The sequence below is a fragment of the Apus apus genome, chromosome 1 (genome assembly GCF_020740795.1).
Source record: "Apus apus isolate bApuApu2 chromosome 1, bApuApu2.pri.cur, whole genome shotgun sequence".
Classification (NCBI taxonomy): domain Eukaryota; kingdom Metazoa; phylum Chordata; class Aves; order Apodiformes; family Apodidae; genus Apus; species Apus apus.
The window spans coordinates 80706124-80730063 of NC_067282.1; the positions used below are offsets into that span (position 1 = coordinate 80706124).

General features: G+C 45.6%; 1 protein-coding gene across 1 annotated transcript in view; it reads right to left on the reverse strand.

The window, feature by feature from the left end:
- Positions 1 to 22701, reverse strand: part of RCSD1 (RCSD domain containing 1) — a 37140-nt gene extending 14439 nt beyond the window's left edge. Inside the window, exon 1 of the mRNA XM_051642169.1 lies at positions 22498 to 22701. Within this exon, the coding sequence (XP_051498129.1) occupies positions 22498 to 22503 (6 nt within the window). The 5' untranslated portion in view covers positions 22504 to 22701. The remainder of the gene's footprint in view (positions 1 to 22497) is intronic.
- Between the last annotated feature and the right edge of the window lie 1239 nt (positions 22702 to 23940).

The following is a 23940-nucleotide window of genomic DNA, read 5'->3' on the forward strand; positions in this document are numbered from 1 at the left end:
GTGTCTTGCTCACAGAAACCGGATCCAGAAAGCGATCCTCAGCACCCGGCTTTCAGCACTGACCCAGGAGAAGGCAGTTGCCAGAATGCTAGATGAAAACTAGAGGGTCAGTGCTTTCTGGCTGCAGTTTCATAAGGTCCTGATTTTGGCAGAAAGGCAGCTTATATTTCCAATTGCTTATTCTCCCTTGACCTTTGCTCTTCCCATTCCTTTGCACCAGTGTGAGTTTGTGGGGCTGTGCTGTAAACTAGATCACTAAAATGATCTGGGCTAAAAATACTTCCCTTAACTCTTTGCAAGGTTATTTTTAACCCTGATTACTTCAGCAGTCGAGTTCACAGCACAGCCTGACAGGCACTTGCACTGCTGTGGGGACGGAGGGGTGACAGGAGCAGACTGCAGCACAGGGGCAGAACTTCCCCTTATCTGCTCCAGCCCAGAGTCTGAGGAGATTGCATCCTTTTGTGTCCTTCTGTTCAGAGGGTTAAGATGACAGAAAAATCATATTTTTGTATGCCTGCTGGTAAAGATTTTTCTGGTCCATGACACCAATATTTCACTCCGTGATCTGTTGGTTCCTGCCTAAAACACAGCCGAGTGTGGGCTATGAACCCTGGGGGCACCTGTGAGCCATCATGAGGAGCACGTTTCCGGCAGTGATCACCAGAGTGATTTGGAAGAAGTTTCTGTTAAGCATCCACAAAAGCCCCACAAATACTGTGGTGCAGATCTCCAGAAAGCCCACTTCAAACAGCAGCAGCTGCACAGGTGGCTGGGGAGCTGGTTTTCCTCACTGCAAGGCAGAGGCAAAGCTCTACACCTGCAGGACCTGCTCAATTAAGGAAGGGATGTGGGGCGGAAACTACTTAAGTCAAACATCATCACAGTCTACCCAGAGTCCAGCAAGAAACGCTAGGAAGCAGTGCTGCAGTTTCCTTTGAAGTTAAAGCATCAACCCTCACCAGGGTACTGAGTTTGAGGAGAGAAGGGAGCCTCTTGCAGACTCCCTCTTCCCTGCCTGGCTCAGCTCTCCGAAGGCAAAGGACACGCTTCCTGCACGGAGCCTTCCCAGACACAGCACCTGCCCTTCTCGTTTTTCAGTAAGGTGGCTGCAGGGTTTGAGCAGCCAGTGGGTCGTAGGCCTTGTTTACATGAGAAAGCTTATACCATGTACACTGGGGTAACTCTCTCAGCTTGCATGGGCAGTGATAGTCTTCACCTGCTAGAGGTGCCGGCTTTCAGTGTAACTGAACTCATTTCCAGTCAGCTTGGCTGAAAAGAGCTGTTCTCAAACTTTGCAAACACCTGTTTCTGACACAGAAGGCAGCATTTTGGGAATTACCAATTAAACTGTAGTGGGAATATGCCTCCTCAGAGGGCTCCCCAGGGACAGGAGAGGGTGAATGTCTCCTGCACCCACAATGAGGTGCTGCAGCCTCTCTCCTGAAAAGATTCCCTTGCAGAGATGGGGTTTGATGAACTAGAGATCATAGAATCATACAGTCATAGAATGGTCCTACTCACTTGCAGATGAAGCAAGGGAGAAGTGATGACAGTTCTAGCTCCTCCCATACTGTTCCACCAGTTTGGGGTGACCATTTCCATAGCCAAGAGCTAACCCCTTCTCATTGCCTCATCTTTTATTCCACTGGTGAGGCCATCTGAAGGCAAAGGGCCACTGGATATTCACACTGTGCATGACCTAAGGCACAGTGGCTGTCTATCTGGAGAGGACATAAACTTAAACCCTGGAGAGTGCATCATGAATGCATCTCATCACTAGCCAAATACACCTGAATGTCAGATCAGTCCCACGTTTTTAAAGGCCACAATAATATTCAATAACAATTCAAAACATAACAGTAATGTGTTTGTGTGAATAAAGTAATAAAGTCTTTCCTTCAGTTAGGATTATCCATGTTTACTTTACTTGTTCTATAGGTAAGTGTCTGGAGAGGACACTGCCCTTTTCAATCCCAAGGTTCATCTATTGTTCAAGGAAGCTAACTTAAAGAAACATGGAATGGGCTCCTGGGTATGAGTCTTAGCCTTAAAACAAAGAAGGGTGCAGAATGGACAAGTTTAGGTTCACCTGGGCAAATCTGCCACTCTTTTTGTCTTGTTCAATGGCAGGCAATAGATAACTGAATTTTCATTTTCAACCTCTTTTTACCGTGCTGGTTATTTTGGCTCTCACATTTTATAAGTGCAGATGAAATTAGATGGCCAGCTCATAAGCAACTCCTCTTTAAATGAACAAAAAAGAAGCTTAAGGATAGTTTGTAATTAGGATGGGACTCAAGTTACTGATGGAAAAAATTTCTCTAATATGTAGCTTGTAGGCTCCTTCAAAACCACCTCTCTGCATCTCCGGTTTAGATGAATCCCAGTTTGCACCCTCCTGCCAGCATAACCTGAACCAATCTGTTTATCTGTGTCCATGTGAGTGGCACATCAGTGGCATCAGGATCCTACTGAAAGGAGAACATTGTTCGGACTGGGCAGGGAGAGATAAGTTAGCAGGGTAGATTTAAAACACAAACTCCCCCAAAGGAGCAAACTGAAAGGCAAGAGTGTGGGAAAATACCTGAATGACTGTGTGAGGAACTGGGCAGCAAAAATAATGAGAACCTGCTACCCACAGTCTCAGCCTGCTCATTCTCCTCATGAGCCATGAAAGCATCAAGGCGGGCTGAGCACAGCTTGCCCAGGAAGTGGGTGGGCTCACACTTGCCTTGGCCAATTTTTTCATCCCTAGAAGGAAATCTCATAGTGATTATTCCAACTGGAGCTCAGCAACACTCTGGGCCCCTGGCTCAAGAAACAACACATCCTGAGATGTAATCCCTGAATAAACAAACCTCTTCATCCTACACTGACTTCTCTCCATCCCAGTGAAGCATCTTTCTTCCCATCTCACTCTTTACCCTTCTTCACAAATAATTCTCACTGGAGACTTTCCAGCTCCCTGTTTCAGGAGGGATTTATGTGGTTTATTTCTTCACTTGGCCTCTTATCTGGCAATGAATTTGTTCCTTGTCTGGTTGTGGTAAATTTTAATTATTGGCAGAAGCCCCAGCTAGAAGTGGCTGCAGCTGTGGCTTTGTGATACCTTAAAACCAGTCCTGTCCATCACTGTGTCAGCATAGCTGGTAGCACCCTTGAATGCCAGACCAAGGCTCCTACCTGCATTTCCTACCATTTGATATAGAACAGGACTGATAATTACTGTGCTGTGCCCCGCCAGGCCAGAAGCTCCCTTGTGAGCCACTTCTTCACTTTCCCCTGGTGGAGCTCTGCAAACTTTGCATATCAGAGTTTTATCACAGTTACTTTCCAGGAGAGGACAAGGCCAGAATATCTTGCAGATCTTTCAGGTGTATCATAGATGTTGGAAAAGGAAGAATATTTTTCTACTTCTCTTTCTGTTCTGTTTTCTTTGATTGACCTTTGCCAGAAGGTAAACACTCTTATTTCACATCCCAGATGAGAATTTTGTGAGCTTTAAGAATGGCAGCAGGGAGACAGTGCTCCTCCTTTTCCTCCAAGCTACTATCAGATGTCTGGGCAAAGAGGAATAACTGTCCTCAAACTGGTGGGATTACCCCACTGTCAGGATGCGGGAGAGAAACACAACAGAAAGATGAGCAAAGAAAGGAAGATTTCCATTTGAAAGATTCAAAGAGAATTCTGAGGCTGATACCAGGACATACAATCTGGCTGTGAAAGAGTATAAGGGTATGTTGAGGTGTATAATAATGATCCCAGCACGCACTGCAAAATCCTTGGCTGTTGTTTGCAGGAACTGGCATTTTAAAGGTCATGCAACCAGGTTTCTAGCTTGACACACAGCAAAAGGAATTAGTGGTAAGGCTTCATCTGTCTCGCATGAGAGCACACGCAACTGTGCAGAACCTTTGCACTTCCAAGATCAAGCTTTTTCTACATTAAGGTCGAGCCTCACCCACTGCAGAGTGGCCTCCACATCTGGTTGATGTCAAAAGCAACAGTTTATTCTTCAATCTTTCAGGTCCAGGGAAGGCAACATGCAGCCTGTGGGAATATCTTGTGAGTTTGGGCTCCAGATTTCTGAAGATTCTGTGGACACAACAGGACCTCAGAGTAGGTTTGGGACCAGTCTGAGCTCCTGGGCCCCAAAGACAGACTTTAGATTTCACTGACTCAGGCCCATATCTCTTCTGCACCTGCCTCCATGTAGCTGTAGATTCTGGTCTCCTTCAGACAAGGGAGTGCTTGCTGTCTTAGAATGCCAAAGAAAAAGGAGAGTAAAATAATACTATACACAGAAGTTTTGGAGACAGTCAGGAGGAGTAAGGACTCCTGATTACACACGTTATCTTCAAGGCAGTCAGTACTGTTATAAACCAGTGATCTTTAGCAGCTTTTTCCAGTTCTAGTCTTAATGAAAACAGGAGCTTTCACAGCAATCCTAGCAAAGATTGACTAGAACTACTGAAATACATGTTGCAGGAACACAAATGTTAGCTATCCTCTTGAAAATCTTTGTAATATTTTCTGTGGAGAGTACACTTCTTGCCCAAGTGTAAATTTCTCCTGGCCTGTCTCTTAAAGTCTGCAAAGAAGAGAAGTACAACATCCCCCTGCAGAAGTGGTACCCAAGTCAACACTTAGCCCACCACAGATGAATCAGCTCAGGATGGGTGTGTATTTGAACTCAACTGTAAGGCTATTGAGTAATGAGAGTGGCAAAGAGAAAGGAGGTCTGACTATAACATGGGGCAGAATAGTGTGAAGAATGTGGACTTGGACTGAGCTTTGAGCAACCTGGTCAAGTGGGAGGTGTCCCTGCCCATGCAGGGAAGGTGGAATTAGATGATCCTTAACATTCCTGGGCCTTAACATGGCTGGGTCCAGTCCTGTTCAACATCTTTATCAATGACCTTGATGATGGGACAGAGTGTCTTCTCAGCAAGTTTGCTAATGACACAAAGCTGGGAGGATTGGCTGATTCACCTGAAGGCTGTGCAGCCATTCAGCAAGACTGGGAAAGGTTGGAGAGCGGGGCAAAGAGGAACCAATGAGATTCAACAAGAGCAAGTGCAGAGTCCTGCACTTGGGAAGGAACAACAACATGCACCAACACAGGTTAGGAGGTGAACAGCTCCATGGAGAAGGACCTTGGAGTCCTGGTGGACAACAAGTTATCCATGGGACAACAATGTGCCTTTGTGGCCAAGAAGGCCAATGGTATCTTGGGGTGCATTAAGAAGAATGTGTCCAGCAGATAGAGGCAGGTTCTCCTCCCCTTCTACTCAGCTGTGGTGAGACCTCACTTGGAGTATTATGTCCAGTTCTGGGCTCCCCAGTTCAAGAGGGACAGGGATTGACTTAAGAGAGTCCAACGGAGGGGTATGAGGATGATTAAGGACTGGAACACCTGCCTTATGAGTAAAGGCTGAGAGAGCTGGGGCTTTTCAGTCTAGAGAGGAGAAGACTGAGGGGGGATCTAATTACTGTCTATAAATACATGAGGGCTGGGCATCAAGAAGGCAGAGACACCCTCTTTTCACTTGTGCCCTGTGATAGGACAAGGGGCAATGGATTCAAACTGACCTGTCTAGATGCCTTTCTGAGTGATCTGCCCTAGTTGGTGTTTGGTGTTTTGTTTTGGTTTTTTTTGTCCTGCTCTGGCAGGGGGGTTGGACTCAATGGTCTTCAGAGGTCCCTTCCAACCCCTAAGATTCTGTGATTCCTCCCAACCCAAACCATTCTATGCTTCTATGACTTCAAAGCCGGGTTTTTAGGACAAAAGGCATGAAAATCCTACTTTACAAAAGATATGTAAAAATGTGTAACATTTCCCTGTGTTTGGAAAGAATTTCTTGAAGACAACATTTTTCTTCAGTCTTTCAGTGGTCTGGTCTTGATTTTCTCCTTCTGAGCGTTCCCTCATGGACTGCTGCTATCTTGGCACTCAGGGTCAAGCACTGCCCAAAGTGTAATGTGAGGATATTCCAGCTCAGCAATGATGAGCAGCTTTCATCCAGAAGACAGCAAGCAGCTCCCAAATACAGTGCAGTAATTTCAAAACTACAGAGTCTCAGATCTGCCAAATTTAAAGGCTCACAAAAGCATGGTTTGAGAATTTGGAGGAGGCGGGAGATACCATGCAACCAGAAACTAGTAAAGGGACAGATACTGTTTGAAGGAAAAGGCACCGTGTTGAACTTGTCTGCTGTGCTGTAAATAAATGTGGTTTTTTACACCTGTCCTTGCTTGCTAAAAGCAGAGGGAAAGTCCTGCTGATTATCCTTCTTTCACTGATTTGAGCTACCCATGCTTATGTGAAAAAGGCCCTGGATACTTAGCACAGTAGCTGGAGTTAGGCTCTTCTCAGGAAACCTTTGCTGCCTGCTTGAATCAGAAACTTGTTCAGGGTCTTTCTCTGGTACTGCCCTCCAGGTAACCTCAGGACTGCCTAAAGCTTGTGAACACCAAAGCAAATGGTTATTTTGAACAATAAACCACCTGTCACCGTTTGACTCAGGTCCAACAACAAAGCTCTCGATCCCCTCCCCCTCCCACCCAGGTAGGGAAGAAGAGAGAGAAAAAGAGAGAGACTTGGCTGGATTGAAAACTAAACTACACAATTTTAATTAAACACTAATGATATAAGAAAATATACACAATTACATACAAATATGTTCAGGTATGAGCAAAAACTTCTCGCCTCCCCCCACCCCCAGCAACTCCCACAGCACTCCCCTCAGCTGCCAACAGTCCTGAAAAATCCCAGACTGCTGCTGGAGAGAGAGCAGAGTGATGAGGGTCAGGAGAGCTCGAGCCTGGGGGTCCATGGTGCTGGATGGACGGAGTCCTCCCCGGACACCAGCCATGGATGGAAGAGAAGGGAAGAAGAAGCAGGAAGAAAGTTGTCTTCTGTGATCTCTGACCTTCCTCTGAGCTTACGTAGCTATATGGAATGGAATATCTCTGGCCAGTTTTGCTGTCTGTCTAACTCAGCTTCCTATGGGGGGGTCACAGATCTCCCCGTAGTGTCTGAGCTGGCAGAGTGAAGGTGCGACCTTGAAGACCCAGCAGTTAGAGAAACATTCCAGTGTCTTATCAGCCTAGCTAGAACAGAATGTTGCTAGTTAAAAGAAAGCTCACTGAAGAAAAAAAAAAATCAGTGAAAGGAAAATTGGCTTCATCCTGGCTCAAACCAGGACACCACCCTAATCACACTGGGCAACAGGGACCACAGGGTGGTGGCTGGAGCTAGGTGGTGTGGTTCAAGAGCATCGTAAGTGCAGCTGCATCTCCATTGCCCCCAGTGATGCTGTGGCTGCCTCTGTCAGTAGAGCCAGCTGATGCTGGGTGGGAGGAGGTGGCTGCAGAGAGCAGCCAGTGCCAGACTTACAGGCAAAGAACAGAGTCCTTCACAGCAGAATTATAGGAAACATCTGTAGACATCAGGAAATTAGAAGTGGTAAATACACTAGCTGCTTTCTGTTTCAGAGAGTGACTACAATGAAAATAAAATGAGGTAATCATAATTTTAACCTTCCCTCTGGGAAGTCCCTCCCTTTGCTGTTGACATATTTTGACTAGCTATGTGGGTGCAATACGCATGTTATGTAGCATCATTTTTCATGATGGACGGTTGGTACCAATGCCAGCTTTCTCCACATCTTGTACAAGGCATCTCTTCTCAGCAGAGTAACTGCTTGAAGTCTGAGTTTAACCTAATGAGGTGGGACTGCTGCTGTTGTCCTCACGGCCTCCTGGGTCCAAAGTGGAGAAAGCAGCGCCCCCGTTTGCCTTTGTGGAGTTCATTACTACATGCACAGGCCGATTCATTACAGCATCAGTACCTCAAACTATAATGGTTATAGGAGCCTCTGCTGAGAGGACAATGTATGGGCTTGTGCCTTTTAATGCATATGTAGCCACTGCTGCATACCCCACAGAAATAGTACCAGGGGAAGCCACAGTTTTATCTGTCAGGAGAGCATTTGGACCACCAGGCAGGTGCATGAGCCCTGCTCCATCCTGGGGAACCTGGAATTCTTTGCTATGCATTGGCACAGCTTTAACAGCAGGCTGGCAAGTGCTCACCCTAGCTGGATAAGCACTGGATTTAAAACCATCTCTTGCTAGACAGACCAAAGAGTTTGAAGCCCAACCCCCTGAGAACAGAGCAGAGCCCAGGCCTTCCCAAGCAAGTGTCTTATCATGTCTGTCAAAGGCTGCCAAGAATGGTTTGATCAAGTGCCCGTTACCAAAAGAGGCAGGGAGCTGCAGCACCTGGCCTCTGCTGGGCAGCGTGCCTGGCAGGGGCAGCACGGCTGTCACCTCAGCCCAGCCCCTACACAGACCCACACAGCTCTGGGCTCTGCTGCACCCTGTGCAGGATAAGGCACCTGGCTCTTCAGTCACGACTTGCTACTCGAGGAAGGAGGTGGCAGATCGTTTAAAAAGTAAATTAACTGTTTGGTGTGGATATATAGTGCTTGGGCATCCTTGTCTGAGGTGACTGCAGAAACCCCAGCAACACACGGGTATCACTGATTCCTTTTCCATGAGAAGTGCTTTGTGTGAGATGCCTGGTCCTGTGAGCTTGTGTTCATCATCCTCAGAGTATTCTCCCAGGGAAAGGAGTGAAAAGTTGAGGTGAGGATGTGGGGTGGGGATAGTGTTAACAGGGAAAAGCCTAATTTCTAATGCCAGTTTGGTCTGGGCAGCAGAGCACCCATGGGCAGATCAAGCAGGGTGTTCCCAGGCTTGTACAGAAAGAACATCCCAGGCACTGGCTGAATTTTAATGTTGATCAGACAGATTCCTAATGAAGGAACCAGCAGAGTCAGGTGATGGTTGCAAGGGGCTTTTCCAGGCTGAAGATGTGGATTAGTGTCTCAGTTCTGCATTTGTCCTGTTGTTGATCTAGGACATAATAACTTGCCCTCAGCTGCTCAAAATCTAGGGCAGAATTTTCATCTTGGGATTCACAAGTTCCGCCTTGATGCTTGGTCCTGCATGGCACGTGGGTTCTCCACAACACTTGTCTGAGGGTGTGGAGCTACACTGCAATGCAGAGCAACATAAAGGAAACCTGTAGTAAGGGACTGGACCCCCATAGTCAAAGAGTGTTGCATGACTTCTCATGGTGCCCACCAAACTGGATGCATTTGTGTGGTGCTGTACTCACACCAAAGGGGTTGTCAGCCCAGTCACAGCTCTGCATGAACATGGACCCAGACCAGGTATCTCCATTTCACCTCTGTATCCAGGAGAAGCAGCCATCTGGACTTTGTGTGGTACAGGGCACTTTGGACACATATTAGTTGAGATGACCTGTTGCCACAAAACTCTTCCTAAGCAAGTCCTAAAAAAGTCCAGTACCCATGAAGGATTGATTCTCTCCCAGATAACGATATTTTCAATGGTATTTCAGCCTGGTTTCTAAAGCTTTTTTAAACTTTGTAATACCCAGCATTATTATAAAGATGTATTAAAGACACTTTGCTAGTGAGACAACAGATTTCACATCTCAGTCACATGCATCCCCTGTTTGTTCAGCTTACCCTTCCTGCCTGCAGCTGCAGGGCTACACCCTAATGAGTAGTAACCCACACAGGCTCAGCAACCACAGTCAGACCATGGTTTCCCTAAGCCACCAAGTCAACTGTGTAAGAGGAAGGATTGGCTAAAAGATGTTTAAAGCAGTAACAATAAGAACAACTGAAATGATATTTAGTGCCAGAAGACAGAACATTAATAGAATCATAGAATGGTTTGGGTTGAAAGGGACCTTGAAGATCACCTAGTTCCAACTCCCCTGCATGGGCAGGGACACCTCCTGCTAGACCAGGTTGCTCAGAGTCCCATCCCTTGAACACTTCCAGGGATGGGGCATCCAGAACTTCTGTGGGCAACCTGTTCCAATGTCTCACCACCCTCGTAGTGAAGAATTTCTTCCTAATGTCTAACATAAATCTACCCTCTTCCAGTTTCAAACTGTTCCCTGTCATCCTGTCACTCCATGCTTTTGTAAAAAGCCCTTCCCCAGCTTTCGTGTAGGCCCCCTTCAGGTACTGGAAGGCCATTATAAGGTCTCCCTGGAGCCTTCTCTTCTTTAGGCTGAAAAACCCCAAATCTCTCAGCCCATCAAGGGGAAAGGCTGAAAAGGTACTTAAAGGACAAAGTCACTATTGCAGTGAGAAAATAGGAGGCTAGGATGAGAGGTAGGAAGGTGAAATAAAAGGTTGTTAAGTACCAGTGAGACTTGAGGCTACAGGGGGGAGAAGCTGTGCTACATACAGTAAAAAGACATAATAATCATCAAGATTACTTGGCTTTTAAGATACTGACAACATTTACTGTCAGACAGTGGAGAGAAAGGGTAGGAGGGCTAGGTGGAGAGGCAAAAACCTGCCAGCCAGGCCAGTTGCCTACAGGCAGGGCAACCAATGTGTCTGAGAGAGCAGGGAAAAGAGATAAGCCTCATTAAGGAGTCCAATCAATTCAAGAAGAAAAGACCTCACCCTTTCCTGTAAAAGGGCCATGCTGTGAGCAATTGCCTCATTGAAAGCCTGACACAGCTGCCTGCAGTCAGGCCAAGCAGCCAACATGGAAATAGTTTCAGTCAGGAGGAAAAGAACTGTGGATAAAGTTGATATCTGGCTGGATGCAGCCATGTCCAGCCACACAAGTGGAGAAACAATGAAAGGCACAGAGGCTGTGCCCACACAAGCCACATGGCAGCCTTTCTCCAGAGCAGCCCTCTTTGCAAGAGAGGGGTTTTCCTGTCACCTGAAACAGTGCAACTTCAAAAACTCATCTGTCCTGGGTTTTAAGCCCAGACATACCACATGGGGCTCTCCCTGCTGAGTCTCTGGGGTTGCACTAGTGTCTCTTTTCAGGCCTTGGCTGTGATGAGGGCAAGACATACCTTTTTGAAGGAGGCTGAGATACATAAGATGGTACAGCTTCAAGGAAAAAAAAAAAGAAAAAAAAAAAGAAAAAAAAAAACGGAAGACGTACAGTGAGATTCAAAAACTGATAGTTTATATGTGGTCACTGCAGGTGGTGATGTATTTCAAACCATCTAACTACTACCCAGTTGTATCCTGTACGCTGCAAACTGGAGATGGGCCATCAGTAATCTAAAGCACTGAGATACAAATATGTGACTAGTTTCAAAAAGATCTGTCCAATTGCTAGGTTTGACTACACTAGAAAACTAGATTAATGTGTCCTCTCCCTTTATGAATTCCTGGGAACTTACTGTCCTGCTGTTTCCTTTGAGTTAATATTGTCTGGTTTAAATACTGGTTGTATTTACCTGGAACAGTTTCAGGTAAACTACTTTTCATTTTTTTGCTCATTATAATGAGCATTTGGCCTTAAAAGAACAATATTGATATACTGGAGCTCTTCCCTCACTCCAAGTGGACACTGGTGGCACATCTGCAGTCTTTTTCCATCAAGTTTACAATAACCCTAAGTGTTACTTGGGGAAATACTTTGTGATTCTAAAACATTAGTGTGGCCAGTGAGCCAGAATCTTGTAGCAGATAACCTGAGCGTTCCTATTACTTGACATTATGAGGATTTTAACTGGTATGCTGAAAATAAGGTCTCTTAAATACAGCCCTCAGCTCCTCCAAGAAGGTCACAAGGAAAGAGGTCAGTGGGCATTAACTTGGCAGCAGGATTTTAGTGTCATCTGAGAGCCAATGCACCACTTTCCTAAATAACTCAAGATCCCGGCTCTCTTTCAAGCAGCACTACTTTTCATTTTGCCAGACTTAAATTAGATGAACACCTACACAGCTTTCAGTTTAGTTCAGGAAGAGTTCTGGCTTTTCTGGTATGTTAGGCAGGATATATAGTCCTGTCATTAACTCCTTCTCTCCATCTGATGGGAGCCCTCCAGCAACAAATGCTGTCCAAAAACTTGGCTGATACAACCAGACATGAGCTACTACAACTATCTAAAATACAGATAATATAAATGAAAAGCATGTGGGGGGAATAAAGGGTTTATTTCTCAGAAACTATCCATTGAATAGGTAAGTTGATGAGGTCATGTTGTTTGAGGAATCTACAGACACTCCAGATGTGGAATAGCTCCTTTGGAGCCAAAGCTGATTTCTACCTCTGGTAGAGTGATGCTGATGTCTTAATCTAAAGCTGACAACAGATGTCACTGAGACCATGGTCTGGCTGGACTGGAGCAAATTGCTTCCCACGTGTCTTTAGCAGCTTCTACAACCAATATCTGGGATTTGTCCTTGAGATACTCATGATACTCGCAAATGCCTCCAGGGGTGAGATGGCAGTACTGAAGAAGAGCAGTGATAGCCACTGTGAGTTGTAGCCTGCTTACATAGTGCAGTGTTTGCACCAGCTGCTTGTGCAGTGCTCCATTCCTGGCTGGGATTTTCCCCATGATCCTTCTCAGCTTCCCAATGTTTCCCTCTCAGACGTCTGTTTTTCTTAATGGTCTGGGAACTGTACACAACCTGTCAACTTTCCCCAGATAAATTGGTGCCTCTCTGTGTTTACTTCCAGGCCTTGTTCTGGGGAGCTCCTGTTGCTCTAGAAGGACGAGGGGTGAGCTAATGGAGGAACAACAGGCAAAACCTGCCAGGCTGCCAGCAAGGAGAGGAGAACTAGTGTGGTCAGTGAGGCCAGTGCATCCCATCTCATGCAAGCCCAGGCACAGGAGAGAGAGCTGACCAGGAAGGCTGGGCATGCATGCATAGTCTTTGAGAGTGGGGAATAAAATGTATGAGCTGTGGATTTCTGATACAGGCCTCTGAGATTAACAGCCTTCCACTGGTTCAAATGTGCCTTACAGAATATCAGTGTTTTAAACCACCCAAATCATAGTGTTGCCTTAAGCACCTTGCATAGCCCTGTAGCTGTAGACACAATGCAAGGAAGGCTCCCCTGCAGACACAGAGACGCTGGGGCAGCTGCTCTGAAGGAAATGGTCTGAGGGCATGAAACAGCTCCTGTAGTGGGAAATGAGGCTCAGCCTGATGAATCACCTTTCAGCCGTGATTCAGTTTAGCTTCTCCCTTGCTTGCCCCATGTGAGGTGAGGAAAAAAGCCCTGCTTTTTGCAGAGGTCTGAAATAAGAAAAACTTCAAGAGGAGGAGGCTCAAACACAAGGGGAGACGAGCAAGGGAAAGCTCTTGGACTGGCAGAGTGGTTAAAGAGCAGGTGCATGTGCTGTCTGCATTAACTATCTAATCTGAAGCTATTCAGAGGTCAAATTAGAAGCTGAAGTCACTGAACTGTCAAAGAAGGAACCCAGAATGTCAGATGTAAAGACAATGAAAAATACTTCAGTAAATGCTTTAACTGGATTGTGATACCTCTCTGTTTAAATTCAACACTAGAGACAGTCTAGATGTAGCAGCACAGGGATCCAGCTCCACTTAATTTGCTGGGAACAGAAAATCAGAATGGAAAATGAGCCTGCACACAGCTCCCAACTGCTGCAGCTTCCAGGACTCATCAGTTAGGACTGTGCAATCTTTGTAACACATTGCTATTAAGTTAGGTCTACACTACACTTGGATACAAGCAGGTCAGAGAAGGAGGTTCATACTTATCTGAGCCAGGAATTTAGTCTAAAAAGATAGGCAGATATGGAGCAGAGGAAAATGATAGGAAGCACTCAGCTAGCAGCCAGCTTGACGTGTGAATGTTAAGCTATACCCACAGAGATGTCTTTTTAGCTGGACCCTGAAGGGCTAAGCAACCCTAGTGGCACTTAGGATCTGCAAAGCTGCTTTCTCAGCAGCTGCCCTCCCTTTGGGGTCTCTCTCTTTCTAAGACTCTTAAAAACCAGAAACTGTGCTGGGCAAAGAGATCCAGACAGCTGTAATTTGCAGTTATATTTGAAAATTACTCTCTGAATTTCCATCCCAGTCTGGATCAGCTTTCATGAGGCATTAGGAATTTAGAAATTTCTGTAGGTAAATTACTTTACTATGTACCCTAAGGAAAATGCACACAAGCAATTCCTGAGCTGCAGCTTAGCCTTTGATTTTTTTTTTTTCCTAGGATCTGAGGAAGATAATTATACTTGTTTCTGAGTTGTCTCGCTTATAAAATTCTCCCAAAAGCACTATAAACGAGAAACCCAACATTTGCGAGAGCTCTGAAACACCCTACCTACATCAATGCTCTATTTCATTTTCCTGACAGATGATTTAAACTCTTACATGTGGCAAGAAGGGGTCTAAGTTCCTTCAACCTCAGACACAGTTTCTCCAGGTTAAAGCAGGGCCTCCGGAACCAGGTGTCCAGGAAGCGGGGGCTCAGTGCTGGCTCAACACTTGCTCAGTGAGTAAATCAGCACTAGGAGGCTCTGGGCAGCATGTCACTGCAATTCATGGACCTTAAAATCGAAAGTGTTGAGAAGAAAAAAGATATTTAACTTACAAGAGAATGATCCAGCAATTTTTGCAGTTGCAGAGAGCAGAGACACAAGAAATAGCATGTGACAGTTTAATTACTTGACAGGTTTTCTTTCATACAGGTTACAAAAGGAAAAAGGCTTCCAGCTTTGGCCTTGGAGAACCTACAGACCAAAGTGGTGCCCACTACAAAGGCTGAAAATGCTGCTGTAGATGATGCAGGTTTCAGTTTGCTGGATCAGAGCCTGAAACCACTGCAAGGGCTGGACCTTGTAAGACTGGACCGTGTAAGACCGGACCTTGAGCATCCACGTTTCTGCGCAAAGCCCTGCAGAACATGTCACTGAGAGCATCGCTGGTGGGTCACCTGCACTGGGTGCCTGAGGTCAGAACTGGAGTAGTGTGAGATGCCAGTGTCAAGGGCAGGGGGCTAGAGGGGGAGGGCAGAGTCAAGGAAGGTGAGTCCCATGTGAGCATGAGGAAAGGGGTTGAGAAGTCATCCCTGAGGAGCTGTGGGCTAAGGCTTCTTGAGCTGTAGAGAGCAGGACTTAATGTGATATGAGATTAGAAGTCCTGATATGAGTGAAAAAGACAACTTTGCATTGAGCTGAGAAATTAAAAAGGTGTTTAGACTGTTTCCTCTCTGTATGGGTGACCTGTCTGACTTGTTACCCTTATGTCTCCTGTCACACCATGCTCCAGTGTATTCATGAACCCATGCCTTTTCTTCCTCTCTGTCCTCTTAACAGGCACCTGCTGTCTAGAGGACTGGTGTGCATGTCTGTATTTGTTTGTGTGGACAGCCCCCCTGCCTTTAATTGTGAATGAATACCTTAAAACTGGGAATGAAAACACTGCCTTTTCATGGAGGGACATTGTTGGCAACTGTGCACTTTCTAAAGACTAAGTAGGAAACCAAACTATACTGTGCACATATCACAAGTTAAACACACAATTGCTGCAGGGTGCAAGGGATGAAATTCCCAGGAAACCTGGCAGACAAGCTCAAGTGTGTGTATAATAAAATGGACCTGTTTGATCTGAACTTTCATCAGGGGAACGTTGCACTCAGCAGAAAGGAATTTCGGGGTGATTTACTTGAATAACCCATGATTGCAGTAAACATTTTTAAAGGTAAGAAACCCATTTTTAAAACAGGAAGAAAGAATACAAAGAAAATTGGTTTTGTGTGTTATTCAGGCAATAAAATAACAGTTCCCAGATATGATGCCCATTTATTTTGACCCAAGTTTCCCCGAGGCAGAAGGTTGCAGGGCTTGAACAATGTGATCTGACAAGAAGGAATCAGAAACACTTTTGGGGCTTGATGCTGAATAGCCACTAGCTTCTGCTCTCAGCTCCAAAACTGCAAAACAGTATCATCCTGCCCCTCTGGTGGCCTCATCAATGCTACTGTTTGAATGCAACAGAAGATCACTCCTGCCATTATCTTTCTAAAGCTCTGTCCAGTCTATTTTTTAATCTCTTACAGGAAAGAGGTGTCTACTACCTTTGGTTTCCACTGCACTGTTCCAAACCTGGCCAGATCTCACTGCTAGAAGTCCTCCTTGGTATTTGGTGAGATATACATCTTCCCTTTCATTGGATCCCATTATTCCTAGATATACAGCTGTTACTATGCACTAACCAATTCTGTTCCTCTGCGTTAAAAATTTTAGATTACTGTCCTCTGTCTTCCTTAATAGCCACAGGGATTTGATTCCATCCTCGCCTTTGCATTTTTTGTGTCTTTCTGTGAACAACAAGTTGTCGGTATGCATCCTTTAGATACTGAGACTTCCCAAACTGCATGCATTAATTCTCTGTGCCTGAAGAGCTGTGATCCATGCAAGCAATGTATTTCTGGCCTTAAGAAGCAGCATGTAGCTTGGTTCAGTGATAGGGCATGAGGGAAAGGTATGTTCTGTAAAGTACTTTGAGATGCTCAGAAAAGCACCACTGCATGCCATAGCTATCAATGTGTACAAAAGCACAATTTGAGCTGCAGTCCGACCATGCTGAGAGCATGCATTTGAGAAGCATGAGGTGAACAGTGGCTTTGTTGAAACTGGCAATGGTAAATCAATATCCTTTGCAGATTGGCCAGTAGTCATCCACACTGACCAAAACACTGTGTGCATCTCATTACAAAGGGTAAATGGGTTCATCTAGGTAAGGACACTTGTATGCAAAAACAAGCTTACCGCCTTGCTGCCTGTTGTGTGAGTTTTGAGCTCTATTAAAAATTGATGCTGAAGAACATAGGAAAAAGGGCATGCCATGAATCTGGCAGGTGAGATCTGAGTCTTTGTTTTTAGCAAGTGATGTGGTCACATCTGACAAGAATTTGGCCTGGCGTCTTTTTTTTTCTAAACAGGTGAAAACTCCATTTGGTACTAATGGGGCAGATAAGCCTTGCTGCTGTCAGTATGTTACCAAGACCCATATACTGGCAATAAGATATGATAAAGATATGCCTCAGACCTGATCCTAATGTAGAAGCATTCCTGGCATAAGACTCATAGCTGGATATGCTGTGACTTGGATGAAGTGAGACTTAAATCCATGGTTACATGAGGCTCTATAAGAAAAAAGTGTCCCATGTCTCTGACAATAAGTGTGAAACAGCTGTAAAGTGAGTGCGTAATATTAACTTCTCCTTACACAACAGATCAAATTCATCCTTGTGCATGCCATGTTGCAAACTGCTGAAGGCATACAGTTGTCTGTAAGTCACCAAGACAATCTGCACCTCAGCAGCATTACAGCACCTACAAGAAGGCCTAGACAGGTCTTCCAAACAGGCTCTCTTGCTGCTGAGTACAGCTGCCATCTCAGATCCCAAACTCAGGCTACAAAGCTGATGTTTTAGGAAACATTCGCCTCCCTACAACTGTTAACCAAACACTTGGAAACAGGAAAACCACCCCTACTTTATATGGGCTTGGTGATTTTCATGATGAAAACCAGCAGAGTTTCCTAGTGGCGCCTATTGATAATGCAATGCTGATGTTTTCCCCGTTCTTCAGATAAGCAGATCCTGGGAATGTATGAGAAAAGGTATGCATGATACGTTGCTCAACAGTAGCATATCCTGCCAATTAGACTGTGGAATACAGGAAAGAAAGCTTTTCCAAAACACTGTCACCATAACATGGAATACTCAGATGCCCAAAGGTTAAAATGGGAAGTGCGGGAGAAGTTCAGAAAAATCATTCCTCTCCAGTGAGACAGGAAAAGCTTTAATTCTGCAAACCATTTACTCTGAGGTGTCTGCTAGGTACAAGTAAGGATTCCAACTGAGCCCATGGGGTTTGGTTTTGTTCTTTTCTGTTCTTCAAGAGGGGGCTTCATCCAGTTGCTGGGATGTGGAAGTCTGGCAAACCTGATCCTTTCCAGCTCTGCTGCAGACATGGCATTTAATGTCAGGCAGGTGCTAAATCTGCCCAGACCTGAGGAGTAAAATGGGGGTCATATGGCACTTCTCCTAGTATATTTAAGTACCCTTTCCTTTATCTACACAGACACTCTGTAGGAATGTGTCATTTTAATGAACTGGGGAGGAAACACTGAAAACAAGTGTATTTGAGGTTAAAATGTTCTGTTAAGCAAAAAGAAAAAAAGAGAGTGGAGAAGAAATGTTTTAATTTTTGAAATGAAAGCCAAGCATTGGAGCTTCCTGAGAAGGCGAAATTGTTTCCTGGCAGAACTAACGGTGGCGTAATGCCTGTATTTAATCTTGACTCCACAGCTGCAAGGGTGGGCAGAGACCTCGCTCAGCCCCTCTCACCTCTTTGTGGCCTGCTGTCCTGCTGCTCTGAGGACCATAATGGTTACAGATTTCAGCACCCTCCTCTGCACAGTACCATGTATCCTTTCCCCATTCCCCACATTTCAGTCCTCTTGGGTGACAGTTAACTTGGTGAGGCCACATCTGGAGTACTGCATCCAGTTCTGAGCTTTCCAGTTCAAGAAGGACAAGGAACTAATGGAAAGAGACCAGTGCAGGGCCACAAAGATGTCTGGAGTAATGGACCATCTGCCCTTTGAGGAAAGGCTGAGACACCTGGATCTGTTTAGCCTGGAGAAGAGGAGACAGAAGGGGAATCTCATAAATGCTTATAAAGATCTAAAGGGCAGATGACAGGAGGATGGGTCCAGTCTCTTTTCTGCAGTGTCCAGTGACAGAACAAGGGACAATGGGCACAAGTTGAAGCACAGGAGGTTCAACCTAAATATAAGCAAAAACCTTCTTTACTGTGAGAGTGACAGAGCCCTGGAACAGGCTGCCCATAGAGGTTGTGGAGTCTCTTTTGCTGGAGACATTCATAACCCACCTGGACACGTTCCTGTGTGATGTGCTCTAGGTGACCCTGCTCGGCCAGGGGGGTTGGACTAGATAATCTTCAGAGGTCCCTTCCAACCCTGGTGACTCCATGACTCTAGAACATATCCTTAGCTCAGTTTTCCTGGGTACAGGGTAAGTGCCTATGCTAGAAGATAGCTGCCCTGTAGTTTGGGAAGGGCATAATTCCCCATGGCTCCTGGAAGGATGAAGCAACTGGGATACCAGAACTAGAAATGTTCTCAGTCATGATATCTGGCTGACCACAGCCAGTGGTGGCTTCTGACCTTGCCTGTTGTGGGAAAGGACATGTTTGAACCCTTAGACGTTTCTGCAGATCCCTGCTGAGATGGGAAACAGAGGACTATGAGGAATTTTCTCCATGCTACTCTGCTGCTCACTAGAGGACTTGTGCAGGACCCAGGGTATCCTGACACAGGATGGACCTTTACTGAAAAGAGAAGGGGTCCGATCACTCCCCAAATGTCCCAGATGAGGATGTTGTGGTGCAGGGAGAGCACAGGTCCTGGGGCTGGAGTCATGTCCAATATGTTGCCCTGAAGGGAAGTGTTCTCAAGCCCTACAAAAGCACCCCTTCTCCTCAGCTAGTGTAGCAACAGGCAAAATGAAGATCTATCAGGAGCTAGTTGCAGAAAAGAGACAGGGGAATGGAGATGTCACAGAAAGAAATTAAATCTGCTGGTAGGCACAAAGAGGAGGAGGGCCTTTCCAGAATAAACCTGGATGCTGCACCTTTGCAACTTAGGGAACACATTGCACCATAGGGAGCCACCAAAGTTAAACTCAGTCTTGGATTGCTTCCCTTTGCTGTGTGAGTAAAGTTCAAATGTCTCCATGCTCCCAAGCCCCTACAGAGAGGCTGGGAAGAGGAATGCCATGACTGTTCTTGAATACGGGCTGCAGAATGCCACAAGCACTTTTGGTGGATGCCTTAACTTGCAACATCTGCAGCAAGGTTTCGTACAGCTGTGGGAATTAGACAGCTTGGACCAAATCTGCAGATGTAAACTAACAAACCAACATAACAATTTCTGATCCTTTTTTGTACCATGAATCCAAAGAAGGTTTAGTGGCTGCTTTTTTACAAGTGGCTTAACTTTCATCAGTGCCAGCTTTAAACATTTTTTATCTGAACTCCTCATGTTAACAGTCTGATATAAGCCTCATGATTTCAAATCTACCTTGCATCAAGAAGGTGGTTCTTCACAAAAAAAGACCTGAACACCAGCAGACTCACGAAATTATATGAACTGCAAGAAGAGAGTTTTGCTGCTTTTTTCTCCCTCTTTGGGATCTTAAATGGTTACAGTTAGTGCTTTCAATGTGGCATGTTTCTGATAGCAGAGCAGCTAAGGCTGTAGGTATTAGCCCCTAAGGAGCAGCAAAACCACATAAACCACTCTAAGAAAGCAATCCTAACTATCTTGCTTCTGTGGCTTTTTCAAAAATAGGATCTTCCTGCCAGAGATGTGATGGAAATCAGCTGGCAAGGTCAGCCCTCTGCCCTTTCTTTCCCTAATGCTGGTAATCCTCATGTGTGCCACTGGAGCAAAGAGCTTGCCAGTTGTGCCAGCAGAAAAGCACAGAGCAGCTCTGCCCACCACTGATGAAGCAAATGGGGAAATGACAGAACTTCTCAGTCTTGTTGTGAAGGACCATTAAATGTGATTTTTAAAGCAAAAGGCTGTAGTGAGTCTTTGGGTCCTGCTGCCTGTGAAAAGCTCTCAGGAAGAAACAGAGCAGAGAATTGGCAGGTGGGAACTCAAGTTACTGCTCTTGGCTCTATTTTGGTCTAATACCATCTTATTTTTGGTATGTTAACCTCCTTTTTGGAGGGTTGGGGAAGGAAGGGAAGATCAACTCTACTACTTAAAAAACGTCTTGGAAGCTGAGATGCTTTAAAAATAAGAACAGATGCAGCAGTCTACAGATGATCAGAATACATGGTAACATGGGGAAAGAGTAGGAAATAGAAGTAAAGGAAGAGAATAAAGAGTCAGGAAGTCTTAGGTTAAATACTTCAGAGAAACTTCCTGACTGTTAGACCTGCAATACCTGTCACATGTGTCTCCCAAAAGGAAATGGTATATCCATCCCTTTATACTTTGAAACACTGCTGTGACAGACAACAGAAAATACTGGAGGGGTGCCTCTGTCTGTGGAGAGTAGATGGGGTGGATGAGAGTGTTATGGACATGAAAAAAATATCTGCCTCTGCCCTAAGTTAGTCCATGCTCCATATGTGGCTTACTGTGCACAGCAGTTATAACAAATTAAGAACTCAAAGTCCCCTTGCCCTCTGAGACATCACAAGATATTATATAGTGAAAAAGAATAAAACAAGCATTAACAGTTAGAGATTAAGGCTCTGTCAAACCTAAAAACCCTTTAAAGCTATATATTTGTCATGCCACGTGTAGTCTGTGCTGAGTTCATTTGATCCCTGCTTGGTCCTTCTTGCTCAACAAAATCTGTTTAGGTAGGTTGTTGAGGACATTTCTTGTAATGAACATGCCTGATCTTTAACCTTGCCTGTGGGCAGGCCAGCACAGATAATAAGGGCTGAGATGTTAGCATCTGAGTGTTATCGAAACTGCCCAGCTGAGCTATGCACTGGAAATCTTCTAAGAAAATTTGTAGTGGTACCTCAAAGCACATTATTCCCTGCTGTTCCCTGCTGTTGAGGATGCACCTATGCAGAAAAAGGCTTTTATGGGAAGACAGCATAAAGTGTTTAGCAAGATCTGTGTTTAGCTGAGAGAAAAACCAAAAGTCCTCTTTCGTCACTTGAGGTTTTGCCAATGTTGTAATCGCCTTTCTATCTCCTTTGCCCCTCCTAAAAATATATTTTTTTTTTCCTTTTTCACTTAATAGCTGCTGGAAAATCTAGTGAATCCAGTCTGACACGAGCAAAGCAAGCACCATCACTCCCATTTCATATGAATGGGAAAAGAGGCAAGGGAAGGTGGACTGCTTTACCCAAGAGGGTGCTACACAGGCTTGGACTTAATTGCCAGGGAAGCCTTATTCCTGCTTTTACACCCCGCTCCACTAGCCATGTGCCCACCCACAGACAAGAGATCTGACTCTGCTGAAGCATGGGGCACACAGCATGGAGAAAAAGGCACATGAAACTCTCCAGGGTGTGCTACTCATTTACCTCCCCGAAGCAACGGTTGTTTGGTCCCCTTCCCTGAAGCAAAATGCTCTATAGATAATGAAAGTGAGACTGCTCAGTCCACGTGGAACAGGAGGAGCTCACTGTTTAGGGTCCAAATCACAGCTGCTGCTGCTTGGGTTGGGTAGGAATCAGCCCCTAGGAACCTGCTATTCCTGTATGGTTTGTTCACTTCTCCTCATGTCCCCACTCTTACTGAGTTTTTAAAACCTCCCTTCAAAACGATACCTTTAAAAATGTAAATTTGCTTTCCCACCTCCGAGACTAAAAAAGTAAAAGGCAGTTCTTCCCTGTTCTCCTTTAACAGATGTAATTTCTCACCCATACTGTCCCCCTCCTTTCCAAATCTGGACTAAAACCTGCAAAACTTTCTGAGGCGCAAGGCAAGGGCTGTGGTGGGGGGAGAGACTTTCATCTGACCTGCAGCGAAAAGGTATTTCGAGCTGCCTTTAGTGAGAAGTTGCTTTGCAAGGTGGAGCCAAAGCAGATTGAGGAGCCAGTCACAAGCTAGTGGAAATAAAAGTTTTCTTTACCTCCATGTCCTGCTAGAGAGAGGTGTCCTCGGGGCAGTCTTGCTTCCTCACCCCTTTCCCTCTTATCTGTGGGAAAACTTCAGCCGAGCCGGAGCAAAATCGCGCTGCCGTGGAAGGTATGTAATATCCAGGCTCCTGCTCAGATTGAAAACTGACAGAGCACAGCGAGTGGCCCTGCACTACGAACAAGGAAGAAGGGCGGGTGGGTGAGAGGAAGGGAGGGAGGGGAGAGGAGGGGGAGGCAAGGCAATCAGGGTTTAAATTTAGACACAAATCTAAACAGATACTGTCCTTCCCAGAGTGCTGGGCTCACGAGACAACAAGCTGCAAACTCTGCTGCTGTGCCCAAACTTAGGGACACCACATGTCCATTTTGTCCTTTACTTTCTTTCTCCCCTTCGCCTTTTCGATCACCTTATCTTTATATTTCCTTCCCCCCCCTCTACACCCTTCACCCCATTTTGTCTCCATTTCTCTCCCTTGGTTGCCGTTGCTCCCTGGTGTCTCTGCCTGGATCTTTCCTCTGCCTGTGCTTCCCTCTGCAAGCCTGCCAGGGTCTCTTCCTTGATGTTTGTGAGGATGTTTGTTTCCCCTCTAACTGCAGCTTCCCTTCTCTCTTCCTTCATACTTCTAGGTCATTTCAGTCAGCAGTGGACTGTCTTTAGAGTGGTTAGAGGGGCAGAAGAGGAGCAGAGCAAGGGTGGTTATTGGATTTGAACGGAATGTAAGGCTTTGGTGTGCTGGTGCGTGGCTGGGACTTCCAGGGATGACAGGAATACCGGCAGTACTGCCGTGCCGCGGGGTGGCTCCCCAGGGAGGGATCGGGGTTTCACTGCGAAGGCTGCTGCACATGTGGGCACAGGCAGGGGGACCCCATGCAAGGTGTCACTGGCTAGTGGTAAAGCCGGACTAGTTTTTTCCGCTCTGCGTTCGAATCTCACACTACCAGGTCAGAAAACGCAGGATGTTCTTCTCTTCCTTCACAGGGAAGGACAGACTTGTGCGCTGGAAGTGAGAAGCTTCCGTGGTGGTAGAAAAATTCAGATGGGGAAAAAACAAACCTTAGGAATGTTTTGCTACGGTTTCCCTTTCCATTCAGATTGCAGTGTTGCAAACTAGACATCTCTTTTAGCAACTGTTTGCACATGCTCCTTCTCAAGAATTTCAGTCCCCACCTCTTGAGAGCAGGGTGGTGCAGAGGAATTTGGAAACACTCCCTTTGTCTTCTGCTGGCTTCTTTGACTTGCATACAGCTGCAAAGTGACACAATGTCATGTCATCGTTTTGGGGGTGATACCTCGGGGGCATAAGAGGGTTAAAACATCTTTTCTGAAACGGATGCATACTTTGCAGCGTTTCACAAGTCCCTGCTGGCTACAGAGGAAAACACTCCAAAAGGGATTTAAATGTGACCATCGTGATATCCCAGATTATTGTTACCGA